We start from the raw sequence: 13,644 nt of genomic DNA, 5'->3' as shown, positions 1-13,644 counted from the left end.
CCAGAGTGCCTCCTTGGATTTAAAGCTGTGGAGTCTGAGCCAGAGTCTGTTACCTAGGCATGTCCTGGAGACCCCAGACTAGCTGCAGGGCCCGCTTCAGAGGGCGGAAGGAGGGGGACGCGGCACCCACAGTGATGCGGAGCGGGGCTGCAGGTCTCGGGCTCCAGTCCCAGGTCCTTAGCGGCCAGCCCTTGCGGCGCTCAGTGTCCTCATCCGTCGGCGGGGTCGCAGCAGCAGCGCAGTGCAATGTGCGTTGCTGGGAATGTTAGATATGTCAGGATCCCTGAGTTATGTGATGTAGGAAGTGCTCAACAGATAGTTGTGACATTCAGGAACAATAATCAGGAGACCTGTATACACAAGGAGGTACTCAGTTCAGGAAGTTAGTGGGCATTTGCTTGAAGACAGCAGGCTGAGCGCAACGTGTGCCTCCGTTCCCTCCCACAGAGACGCAGCCGTTGACCAGTGGGATGGAGGGGAGAGCGGTGACGGTCTGGGGTTGGGCCAGGCGAGGGGTGGGCTGACACCGAGCCAGCCGGGTCAAGAAAGCAGAACCCTGAGTCGGCCTGGAAGGAACCTAAGCAGCAAACAGTTCCATGTAGATCTTCCAGGGCCCAGGGCCTGTCCTACTGTCACCTCTGGAGGAGGGGGTGCATTTGGGACTTCAGCAGGTAGAGTGCTAGACAGTTTAAGAATCAGCTAGATGTGGAGTTGGGGTGAAGAATATAGTGGGTTTATTATACGATTCCTCCTCCTTTGGTGTATGTTTGAAATGTCCCATAACAAAACTTCTAAAATTTTATATGATTTGGCTGTGCCAAACCTTCAGATTGCAGAATCCTTAGTTGCAGCATGTAGGGTCTATTTCCCTGACCAGGCGTCAAACTCGGGCCCCCACTCTGGGAGGCAGAGTCCTGACTGCTGGTTCACCAGGGAGTCCCTCTAGCCTTGTTGTCATGTCTGTCCATTTTAGAATATTTCCCAATGATAATGCTGGATATGAAAAATAAGAATTAAAATAAAAAGTGTAATAGATACAGTTAGAAACAATACAATAAATACAGCAGAAGGAAGTCTACTAAAAAATTAAATAAGTAAGATTAGAATTGGAGAAAGAAATGGCACCCCACTCCAGTACACTTGCCTGGAAAATCCCATGGTTGGAGGAGCCTGGTGGGCTGCAGTCCATGGGGTCGCTACGAGTCGGACACGACTGAGCGACTTCACTTTACTTTTCACTCTCATGCATTGGAGAAGGAAATGGCAACCCACCCCGGTGTTCTTGCCTGGAGAATCCCAGGGACGGGGGAGCCTGGTGGGCTGCCGTCTGTGGGGTCGCGCAGTCGGACACGACTGAAGCGACTTAGCAGCAGCAGCAGCAAGATCAGAATGGGCTTCCCTGTAGCTCAGTCGGTAAAGAATCTGCCGCAATGCAGGAGACCTGGATTCAGTTTGGGTCGGGAAGATCCCCTGGAGAAGGAAATGGCAACCCACTCCAGTATTCTTGCCTGGAGAGTTCCATGGACAGAGGAGCCTGGTAGGTTCCTAGTCCATATGGTCGCAGGAATCGGACACAACTTAGCAACTAAAACACAGCCACCACCACCAAGATCAGAATGGAAACTATCCTAGGAGCAGAGTCTCGGAAGAAAGTGCAAGGAGGCAGATACATGGAATGGAACCACGGAGTAAGAAGGATAGATCTTTTTGAAGAAATAATGTAAATTGATTTCTCGGAATTAAAGAAAAATGAAAAACACAAAGGGATCAAATAATACCCCAAATACTCACATTTGGCAACACTGGAGTGACACTTAACACATAAAAATCAAAGATATTTGCTGATTTTTGAAGCTGCCTGTGTCTTCACTTGGGCACCGTCTTAGGGCCACGCTTTCCCACGCATTCACCTCCTCGTGGTGCTCCACCATCTCCAGAAGTTCAGGCAGAAGGAACAGCCAGTGCAGAAATCCCAAAGCTGGGACACCCCAGCCGACGGCAGCAGGGACGGGGCCCTGTGAGCAGAGAGCAAGGTGGAAGGAGAATTCGTCAGGGCACAGATCAGGGAAAACCTCGTGATCGATCCTTTAAAAAAAAACCAAACAGCTTTATTGGTATATGATTATAATTAGTATATTGTAAGATTCATCTGTTTTAAAGCATACAATTCCGTGAATTTTTGGCATCTTGCATTGCATTTGTAGTGGATTGAGCACATCAGAGTGGTTCCATGTGAATGTTACTCTTAATGTGTCTGTCTTGCTCTGTGCAGAGAACAAACTGTGGGCTCCGAGAACGGACTCAGGGGCGCTGGGGACCCAGGGCCATGGGCGCGGTTCGGGGGACAGGCGGCTGGGCCTGGGGTCTGCGGAGGGCGAGCACTGCCACTGCCGGGCTGCTCCCTGGTGGGGCGGGGACGCCCGACATGGACCAGCTCTCCTCAGCAAGATCAGGGGTCTGTTTTCTGGGGAATCAGCACAAGGATGACATTCAAGGCTGTGAGCAAAAGCCAGATTTATATCTGAAATACATTTTTGTCATCTCAGCCTCCTAAATTTTCATAAACATGAATATATTAAGTAATGGTAGGGTTGAAGTTTATGAAACATATTAATTGCCTACAATGTTTACTGCACTGTTATTTTTCATTAGTTAGATAACATTAGAGAGTAATAGCTTTCACATTGGAATTTTTAATTTTTATAAATTTGTAGTGTAAACTAAAGTCATACTTTGGGACCAAGAGGTTACTCTTAGAGAAACTGCTTTCTATTTTTAATGAAAGTTGAATTTAAAAATTAGCATTCAGACCTTGTCATTAGGCAACAGTAGAATATAGAGAAGAATGGACAGGGTCTGTCAGCGGGGTTGAATTTAAGAATCATCAGAACTAGACAGATCTTGCTGAGCCGCTCCTGACTTAATAATTAAACAAGGTAGAGTTCAAGGCGCGGCTTCAGATGAAAGACGAGACTGTCAGTGAGAATTAGTTCCTGGGCTTTGTTCTTTCAAGCGCTCTTCTTTTTTTAATTGGGTCTTATTTTTTCCCCGTTCCATTTTTTTGTAAGCAGGCATTTTTACAGATGATTAGACCTATGTCTCTTGGTATTGGAGGGGGTCTCCTTGTGTGAAACCAACAATTAAACATGGAAACACTGGATTTTCAGAACGACGTGTTACAACTTATAAATATGAAAACGGTAGCAGTGTTCTTAGATGCTTGGGGAGGTGACAGCTGTAAAGTGTAGGGCTCTCTTCACATCAGGGGTTGAGACACACAGAGTCTGTGAGTGGTTTTATTGAGATTTTAGGCTTTCTTAGTGGAATTCTTTACCCCTCTCTTTATCACAGATGCCACTGGCAATCTTGTGAAGTTTATACATTCCTCTCCGCATAATATTTGACAATTTAATAAAATTATATAAGATGACAAAGAAATTATAGTTACAGTCATCAAAATATTAATAAATCAGAGTCATGATAAAGTAATACATATGCTTCTAAACAAACGCAATAAATATGATTGAGCAGTGGGCCTAATAAGTGTAGTAACTTATGAATAACAATGAGGGTAAACAGTATTAGAAAGCTGAGTGCAGAAGAATCGATGCTTTTGAACTGTGGTGTTGGAGGAGACTCTTGAGAGTCCCTTGGACTGCAAGGAGATCCAACCAGTCCATCCTAAAGGAAATCGGTCCTGAATATTCATTGGAAGGACTGATGCTGAAACTGAAACTTCAATACTTTGGTCACCTGATGTGAAGAGCTGACTCGTTGGAGAAGACCCTGATGCTGGGCAAGATTGAGGGCAGGAGGAGAAGGGGATGACAGATAAGATGGTTGGATGGCATCACCGACTTGATGAACATGAGTTTGAGCAATCTCCGGGAGTTGGTGAAGGACAGGGAAGCCTGGCGTGCTGCAGTCCATGGGGTTGCAAGGAGTCAGACACGACTGAGTGACTGAACTGACTGAAACAATATTAGAGATTATCCCACACTATATGGTCTGTAAACTGCCTGTGATTTCCGTTGTTCACAGGCATTGCTAATTCTTCATTGGTGGCTGACTGTACTCATAGTTGAAGGGAAATGCTGAGAGTCTGTCAGGGGACTGGAAATAGAGATGAGCTGTGTTTTTCCATTCAAAGCCCCTGACACTCCAAGTTCTATTCATGGACCTAAATCGAGTTTAAGAGTATCACAGGCCTTAGAGACGTAAAGCGTTGTGTCGACCACGTACAGTTAACCACCACCGCTGGTGGCGAACGTGAATCGGAGAGCATCGCGTCACTCTCCGGCTTGGCTGGGGTTCATCATTTCATAGTTGCCATCAGCATTTCTCTTCCAGCCTCACAATGTTAAAGAAGAATCTCCTGAATAGCATCAGTTGATTATTTTGAATAGGATTGCCTTTTAAACAAATAGATTTTATTTTTTAGAGGGTTTTAGATTTACAGGAAGTTTGAGAGGATGGTACAGAGTTCCCATGTACCCCACACCCAGCTCCCTCTTTGTGACATCTTATGTTATTTTGGTATGCTTGTTACAGGCAGCAAATCAGCAGGACGCGTTAATAAACCAAAGTCCATAGTTTGTTCAGCTTTCCTTCTCTTTTCCCTCATGTCCTTCTTTTTTCCCAGGATCTCATCCAGACACCACCTTCTGTTTTCTCCTTAGGCTCCTTTGGGCTGTGAGTGTCTCAGACGCCCCCGTGTCTCATGACCCGAGCAGTTTTGCAGAGGACTGGTCAGGAATACTGTAGGATACCCCGCCTCCTATTCTTCTCATGAGAAGATGGGGCTGTGGGCTGACACAGTAGGTCATGGAGGTCAGGTGCTGCTCTCCATATCACATCAGGGGCACACGCTGCTCATGGCCACCCCTGTGGACGTTAGCCCTGGGCACCTGGCTGCGGTGGTGTGTGCTGGGTTCTCCCCCGTGAGGGTGGCCTCCCGCCTTTCCACACTGTCCTCTCCGGAGGAAAGTTCCCGTGAGGAGTCTGTGCGTAAGGAGTGCGCGGTGTACTCTCTATACTCAGGGGAGGGGACTCTGAATTATCGGGAGTTTCTCTACAGGGGAATCTGTCTCGTCTCCCTCATTTGTTAATTTATTGAGCAATTCACTTTTGTCAGTGTGGATATTATTTATGTTCTGGGTGTAATCCCGTATTCCTTCCTCATGTCGCTTAAGTTGCTCTGGCTTCAGCCATTGGGAGATTCTCCAGGAGGCCCCTGGGCACTCTGACCCCACCACCCCCCCAGCAATGTGGAGGACGTGGAGAATGGTGTTAGAGACCGAGGTCTGCTTTCCAGGGGTGCCCGTGACTGAGGGGGTGTCGTTTCTTTCCTGTCCTCTCACCAGTGTTTGTGTGTGTACAAGCCTGTGTGTATAGGCACATTTGTGAACCTTAGTATCTGTAACCAACTGCATCTGTGTTAAGCTAAGCGTAATCTCTCCCTGGTGTCTGTAACCCTGAACCTTTACCGCACGGGGTAGTCTAGCCTTTTCCTCTCTTCCATAAGCTGTCAGTCTGACAGTGGGAGCTTGGCCTGCATCATCCTCCGTTCGCTTTCTGACTGTTCACTTGGTGCAGACATGGGATACTCAGGGTTGTTGATCCATGTCCCTGGGGGACCAGGCCTGCCGATCAGCACGGGGCACATGTGCGGTTCTTGCCGCATCTGGTCTCAGGTCCTCAGCCTTCCTGCCACCCCTTCAGTGAGGTTTTTTACATATTTGTGATATAACAAGGTTCTCTTTTCACAGCCTGTATTTCTTCCTGGGATCCTCGAACTACTAAATTATTTTTTTAAGTTTGCATAAAGCTCATCCTTTGTGCTTTAAAATTCCGTGGGTTTTGACAAATATATCTAGTCGCGTATATACCATTATGGTTTTATACATAGCGTTTTCACTGTCTTGAATTCACACATGCTTCATCCTGTTCTTCCCTTGCCCCTCTCTCTAGGATCTCTGGCAACCACTGATCACCTTAACTGTCTGTAAAACATCGTTTTTTGCATAACTTCTTTTCCAAAATATCATATAATTGGAATCATACAGTATGTAGCCTTTTCAGACTGGCTTCTTTCATTAAAAATTATACATTTATGGTTTCTTCATGTCTTTTTATGGCTTTATAGCTCATTTCTTTTTATTGCTGAATAATATTCAATTATATGGATTAACATTGTTTATTCACGTCCCTATTGAAGGACATCATGGTCGCATCTACTTTTGGCAGTTACAAACATTTGGCTGTTACAGACATTCGCTTTCAAGTTTTTGCCTGGTCATAGTTTTCAGATCACTTATGACTGAGCATTTTCACTATAGAATGTCCAACCAAAAGAAACGGGTGAATATGTGCACCATGAAACATGTGTGAAAATGTTTATAGCAGCATTATTATTAATAACCGAACACTGAAAACAAACAATCAGTCAGTAAAATGGATAGATTATTTTAGGTGTATTCCACAATGGAGCAGTGAATATAGCACTGAAAATACTACTGTAACCCATGTCATGGATGACAGCTCTCACAGACGGGTGATATGCCTGGCCCAAAAGGGCACATACTGTGAATTTATTTACAGAAAGTTCAGCAAAAGACCACGCTTCTTTGTGATAGACATCGGAATAGCGGCTATCTCTTTGTGGAGCATGAGCAGCGAGGCATCTGAGCAGCCCCTGCGCTGACGTCTTGTACTGGCTCATGGCGTGGCTTCCCTGGTGAAGAGTCCACTTGCCATACCGGAGACACAAGCTTGTCCCTGGGTGCGGAAGATGCCCCGGAGAAGGAACCGCCCACTCCAGTGTTCCTGCCTGGGAACCCCCGGGGCGGGGCCGGCTCTCAGGCACAGGGCCACAGGCTTGGACCAACTTGGTGACTAAATCACCACCACCACCACTGGTTCATGGCTGTTTCCAAGTAACAAATTATCAAGATATATGTTTAAGATTTGTGCATTTTGTATATATATTTCAAGAAGAATTTGATGAAGTAAAATGTGTTGCTCCTTTTTCCATAGGAATTAAACTTTGGACTCTATAAATAGTTGCTGATTACTAATCCTTTCTAATTTTTGACTCCTATAGGATTTCACACAAAGTTTGTATGTAAAATTCTAGCATTTCTTATTCTGTCTATTGGTTATATCATTGAAAGCTCATCAGATATTTTATAATTTCCTAGTACTTAACTTGCTGAAAATATTGTCTGTATTTCCTCACAAAATAATGCCCTTTCACAACCTTCCTCTGAATTCCCAACGTGCCATTTCTCTTGGAGTGTTTGGTTTTGGAACTGAGATATCTATGATTTTTGCTGCTTCTCGTTTCCTGCAGATAGTGTTTTACTTGATCACAGTGTTTGCTTCTCTGGGAGTCTGCTTGGAGCTCCTCCGCCCCCTCCTGTTTCCGCAGCTACCACTCAGCTCAGGCCATTGTTGCCTCACTCCAGGTCCTTCCAGTGGCCTGCTGGCCGCTCCCCCGGCCTCCTCTTGTCCCGTGTCCCACAGGTGCAGGTTGTCTTGTGTGCCCGCGACTGAGACCTGGGGTTGCTAACCTAATGCCCACTGTAACTTCTGTCTGCAAGCCATGCCCATTCACAAACTCCAGCCTCCTGTTCCGAGCGCCCCCTCTGAGGCCACAGTGTGGGAACGTATTCTTTGTGCCCAAGGTAATCTGTCTGTTCCTGTCTGATTCTGTAGTCAGTTAAAAAGCCTGGAACCCCCCTTCCCCACTGTTTGTTACAGCCTGAAAAATATGGCTGGACATCAGCATCTTTTTATCTTTGTAACTTTTGGCCCCATTTTGAGGTTTCCACTATTTTGTGTCCCCTCGGGTCTTTGTATTCATTAGAAAAAAACCAAACATTATTTTGGCCAAATGTTGTTAAGGTGTTTCATATATGTCTGTAGGGTTTCCCCTGACATGAGTTTTAACATTCTTTTTGTTTATTGATACTTTATGTTTGCTTTATTTTGTCTAATCCACAGTGTGTTAAGAAAATGCTTTTAAAAGTAAATATAGTAAATACAAATAGTAAAGTGAACAACTGTGACCATACATTTTGCTTCTTGAATCAGAGTGTGCACCAGCGTATGCAGAAGTATCTGTCCAGTAAATGCAGATCTTAATACAGAAGCCAGTTTTCAGTTCTTGTGACGCTGGCTGTATCACAGGGATGCCTTTAACAGCACCCTCGCACCAGAGGCCAAGCAGGAGTCGCCAGCCAGGTGTTGCGCAGGCGCCCAGTGCGTGGGGCCTCGAGTCAGGCCCGTCCTGTCCTCGTGTTAAGCCTGCCTGTTTTGGCTCCGCTCCGCTGCTGTCTCTCTCATCCCTCTCTCCTGGCCTCTCCCGTGGGCCTGGCTGCCTGCCGTTTCTCTGCCCGAGTCCTCTCGTCGCTTCCTGTCCTGCGCTTCCCTCTGGTGACTGTTCTGTTGGCACGGCCCCGGGGCTCTCTGACCTCGTGTCCTCAGGCAGTGCCAACCAGATTGTTTTGGCCCGTTATGGTCTGTTCATTTATTATCTATCGCCTGTGCTAAGCATACAGATTATTTGAATTAATTGCTAAGGGACTCTCAGGGTAAAAGTCTTTGACAGTTTGATCTTTGTATGTTGGAATTAGGATGGACATTATACAGAAAATTTATTTCCAAAATCAGTTTGAGCCTGAGAAAATGAGTCGAATCGTGGTAAAGGGAATGGTTCTAGGGCCTGGTTTCTGTAGACTTAGTTTTTTTAGAGCTGTTTTATTCACAGCAGAATTGAGGAGGAAGGTAGATTCCCATAAGCCCTGTCCCTTCTGCTGACGAGCAGAGCCCACCACCACGGACACCCCCACCAGAGTGCACCATCACCCAGAGGCCGTCTCTTACGTCAGAGTTGGGTCTCGCAGTTGTATGTTCTGTGGACTTGGACAAATGCATAATGCCACGGATTGACCTAACCTTATGGTATTAGACATAGTGTTTCCACTGCCCTAAAAATCCCCTGTCTCCGCCTACTCATCTTTCCCCTCGCCCAGCCCCTGGCAGTCGTCTCCAGAAAATCATGTCATTGGAGCCGTACAATATGTAGACTTTTCCAGTTGGTTTCTTCTGCTTATTAATATGCACGTAGGTCTCCTCTGTGCCTCCTGATGGTCAGAGCTCATTTCCCCTTAGTGCTGGGCACTGTCCCGTCCTCTGCACGCACTGCAGTTTATCCATTCTTCTCCTCAAGGGCGTCATCGTTGCTTTTTGCCAGTTACGAGCACAAAGCTGCTGTAAGCGTCCGTGCGTGCAGGTTTTCATATGGACACAAATTTTTAACTCATTTGGGCAAATACCAAGCAGCATGATTCCTGGATTCTATGAAAAGAGTGTGTTTTCTAAGAACCTGCTAAGCTGCCTTCCAGGCTGGATGTGCTACTTTGCATTCCTTCCAGTAGTTAATGAGAGTTCCTTTTGCTCCAAACCCTTGTCAGCATTTGTTGTCAGTGTTCTGATGGGTGCAGAGTGATGTCTCATTGCTGTTTTAATCTGCATTTCCATGCTATATGGTGACATGTAATATGACATCCTCTCCTACGCTTATCATCAGCTGTATATCTTCTCTGGTGGAGTGTCTAAGTCTTTAACACATTTTTAAATTAGGTTTATATTATTGTTGAGTCTTAAGAGTTCTTTGTATATTTTGGATAACAATCCTTCATCAGATGTGTCTTTTGCAAGTATTTTTTCCCCATTTATGACTTATGTTCTGATTCTCTTAATAAACACTGTCTTTTGTGGAGTAGAAAATTTTAATCTTAATAAAGTCCAATTTATCAATTGTTTCTTTAATGCATTGTGCCATGAATATTGTATCTAAAAAGTCCTTGCCAAACTTAAGACAGTTTAGGTTTTTCCTATGTTATTTTCTAGGATTTTTGTGGTTTTGCATTTAGGTCTGTGATGTCTTTTGAGTTAGTTTCTAAGATCTGTGTCTAGATTCTTTGTTTGTTTGTTTGCATTGCTTGTCCAGTTGTTCCAGGACCATTTGCTGAAGACAGTGTCTTTGCTCCATTGTGCTGCTTTTGTTCCTCTGTCAAAAACCAGACTGTGTTTATGGGGGTCTCTTTCTGGCCTCTCTGTTCTCTTCCACTGATCTGGTTGTCTTTTCTTTTGACAGGCCACAGGGCTTTGATTACTGTGTCTTATAGTAAGTCTTGAAGTAGGCAGTGTCAGTCTTCCAACTGTGTTCTTCTCTTTCAGTTTTGCATTGGGTATTTTGTTCCTTTTGTCTCTCCATGTAAACTTTTAAGAGGAGTTTATCCATATCCATAAAATAATTTTCTGGGATTTTAATTGGTGTTGCATTAAATCTATAGATCAAATTGGGAATAACCAACATTGCATTACAGAGTCTTCCTATCCATGAACATGGACTATCTCTCCATTTATTTAGTTCTTTGATTTTTCTCATTCTTTCCTCAGAGGTTTGTAGTTTACCACATATAGCTCTTGTACATATTTTGTCAGACTTTTTTGGGAGGTGCTGATGTGAATAGTGGGCTTCATGGGTCACGCTCACGGTAAAGAACCCTCTAGCCAGTGCAGTAGATGTAAGAAATGTGGGTTGGATCCCTGAGTCAGAAAGAGCTCCTGGAGAAGGAAATGTCAACCCACTCCAGTAATCTTGCCTAGAGAATCCCATGGACAGAGGAGCCTGGCAGGCTACAGTTCACAGGGTTGCAGGTAGTTGGACATGAGTGAAGCGACTTAGCATGCATGCACTTAAGCTCATACCCGGGATCAGAATGGTGCTGTTCAGCGAAGGAATACCCACTCATTGAACGAATTAGAGGCTAAAAGCGTACAAACACGTTAGCCTGTGTTTCATGGTAGAAAGCGCTCCTTTTTTTAAAATTTTTAATTTTTTTAAAATTTTTTTTCCTTTTTTTTTTAAAAGACAGTTAATTTAGAGGTTGATTTGGTTTTTATTAGTATGATTTATGGTACATTTTTTTGTATTCTTATCTCTAATCCCTTGCATTTTTCTTGAGGTTACTTAATGATGCAGAATTGCTATAAAGTCAGAGGCTTTCTGAACAATGACCTATTCTTTCAGAACCAGATGATCAAAGAACTGGAGTCCCGTGTCCAGCAGCTGACTGGAGAAGCGGAGAACAGTAATTTACAGAAACAAAAATTAATTCAAGAAAAACTGGAACTGGAGAGATGTTACCAGATAACATGTAATGAATTACAAGAAGTAAAGGCAAGGTATTGTCTGAGGTCAGACAGCTCTCAGGTGTGGCTATAAAAAACTGACATTAACTCTGTAAGTTATCTGGTAAAATTAAAAACTTGTGCATTTAACCTTGGAAGGTTTCCATTCTAAATACTGCTGTTTGTTAAATTTTTTAAGTACCATTGAATGTAAGAGGCATACTGTTTAAAAACACTTGATAAAAATATGCTTACTTATTTGATGTATTGAAAGATAATGCATTTGGATTTGACTGGCTAAAAGATTCCATTTTAGAGGTTGATTATGAATACATTGGAAGTGTATTTTATTCTCTGGTTGCTTTTAGGCGCAACACACTGCATAAAGAGAAAGACCATCTCATCAGTGATTATGAGCAAAACCTGAAACTATTACAAACCAAGTATGATGCTGATGTCAACCTTCTGAAAAAGGAACACGCTCTTTCTGCTTCTAAGGTATTGTAGGTGCTGATGATAGCTATAGCCAGTCAGAGTCGTTATTCCCTTCACTCAGCACAGAACCAGAAGTGCCCGGTGGAAGCTCACTATCTGGCGCGTAAATGAGTCTCCTTTGCTTAATTTAATGCTAAATGTCTAATATATAGCACAACATAAATACTTAATAAATTAAAATCTGCTATAAATTAACCCTTTTAACTAAACTAATTACTAAAGTTTTTGAAAGAGGAAACATAAAACTCCAAGAAGTGATGTTCAGTTGTTTTAACAACATTTTTGAGTAACTCTATTTGAGTAACATTATTATTTGAGTAACTCATATAACTATACATTGTTATGTTAATAGTTAATTAATTAATAATATTGTTAATAATGTATAGAGCTAATATTTTGAATATAATACCAGTAATTAATACTATTATTAATATTTTGAGGTCTTGGTTATACATTAGTTTTCTTGCCCTCACACGTGTCTGTGAGCCTACACACTCCCTTAGGGCACCCACCCCCTTTTGTGTCAGATAATTGAAACTTTATGCAAAGAAAATCCTATAGCTGTGGTTACTTACTTGATATGTCAAGAATTATTAGGTTGGTGCAAACATAATCATGGTTTCAGACTGTGAATTTTAAATCATTATAACTAGGCTCAAACACATCTTTATTAATCAAAATAGGAACCATTACAATCAACACATTTTTCCCAACCAGGAATGTTTGTTTACCCTTATTGAAATCAATGCTTAAAATCTCTAAAATCAAAGCATAAAAGCTTTAAAATCAAAGCATAAAAATCAGTGCTTCGGGATTTGATGAACTCTGAGAAAACATTTTCTGCCTCCTCCTGATTCTGGAAGCATTTTCCCTGCAGAAAGTTGTAAAGATGCTTGAAGAAGTGGTAGTCGGCTGGCGAGAGATGAGGCGAAAATGGCAGATGAGGTAAAACTTCATAGCTCAATTCTTTCAACTTCTGAAGCGTCGGTTGTGCGGTGTGCAGTACGGCATTGTTGTGGCGAATTGGGCCCGTTCTGACCAGTGCTGGCTGCAGGCATTGCAGTTTTCGGTGCATCTCATCAATGTGCTGAGCGTATTTCTCAGATGTAATGTTTCGCAGGGATTCAGGAAGCTGTAGTGGATCAATCAGGCAGCAGACCACCAAACAAGGACTTTTTTTAGTGCGAGTTTGGCTGTGGGAAGTGCTTTGAAGCTTCTTGGTCCAACCACTGAGCTGGTCGTCGCCAGTTGTATTAAAATCCACTTTTAATCATACATCACAATCTGATTGAGAAATGGTTCATTGTTGTTGCCCAGAACAAGACAAGACACTTCAGAACTATGACTTTTTTGATTTGTGGTCGGCTCGCGAGGGACCCACGGACCGAGCTTTTCCACCTTTCCAGTTTGTTTCAAACGCCAATGACCATAGGATGACTGACGTTGAATTCTCTGGCAGCTTCTTGTGTAGTTGTGAGAGGACCAGCTTCGATGATGGCTCTCAGGTGTCGTTGGCAGCGTCCGGTGACCGGCCACCATGCTCTTCGTCTTCAGGGCTCTCGCTTCCTTCGTAAGATTTCCTGAACCGCCAGTGCGCTCCACGTTTGTGAGCAGCTCCTGGGCCAAATGTGTTGATGGTGCAAGTTGTCTCTGCTGCTTTATAACTCATTTTGAACTCAGATAATAAAATCACTCGAATTTGCTTTTTGTCTAACATCTTTTCTGTAGTTTAAGATAAATATAAAATAAACAGCAAGTAATAAGTCATTAGCAAAAGAAACCCCAGAAAATAAAAAATGTGCATTAAAATGATGTATAACATAACCATCACATTTATTTAGAATGTGTTCCAATATCAAATGGCAAATTGCACCAATGCAAAAAAACTGCAATTACTTTTGCACCAACCTAATAACTATTCCAATGGATTTGGTTTTTAAATTAATG

General features: G+C 43.4%; 1 protein-coding gene across 9 annotated transcripts in view; it reads left to right on the top strand.

The window, feature by feature from the left end:
* Positions 1-13,644, top strand: part of CEP112 (centrosomal protein 112) — a 303,426-nt gene that overhangs the window by 68,255 nt on the left and 221,527 nt on the right. For 8 of the 9 annotated variants that reach the window (XM_070480128.1, XM_070480127.1, XM_070480129.1 and 5 more), the window contains 2 exons: positions 11,102-11,268; positions 11,571-11,700. In XM_070480128.1, the coding sequence (XP_070336229.1) occupies positions 11,102-11,268; positions 11,571-11,700 (297 nt within the window). The remainder of the gene's footprint in view (positions 1-11,101; positions 11,269-11,570; positions 11,701-13,644) is intronic. The other variant, XM_070480125.1, reaches the window with a different exon arrangement.

Source organism: Odocoileus virginianus, chromosome 17 (genome assembly GCF_023699985.2).
Source record: "Odocoileus virginianus isolate 20LAN1187 ecotype Illinois chromosome 17, Ovbor_1.2, whole genome shotgun sequence".
NCBI classification, from domain to species: Eukaryota; Metazoa; Chordata; class Mammalia; order Artiodactyla; family Cervidae; genus Odocoileus; species Odocoileus virginianus.
This window is presented reverse-complemented; position numbering and strand designations above follow the sequence as displayed.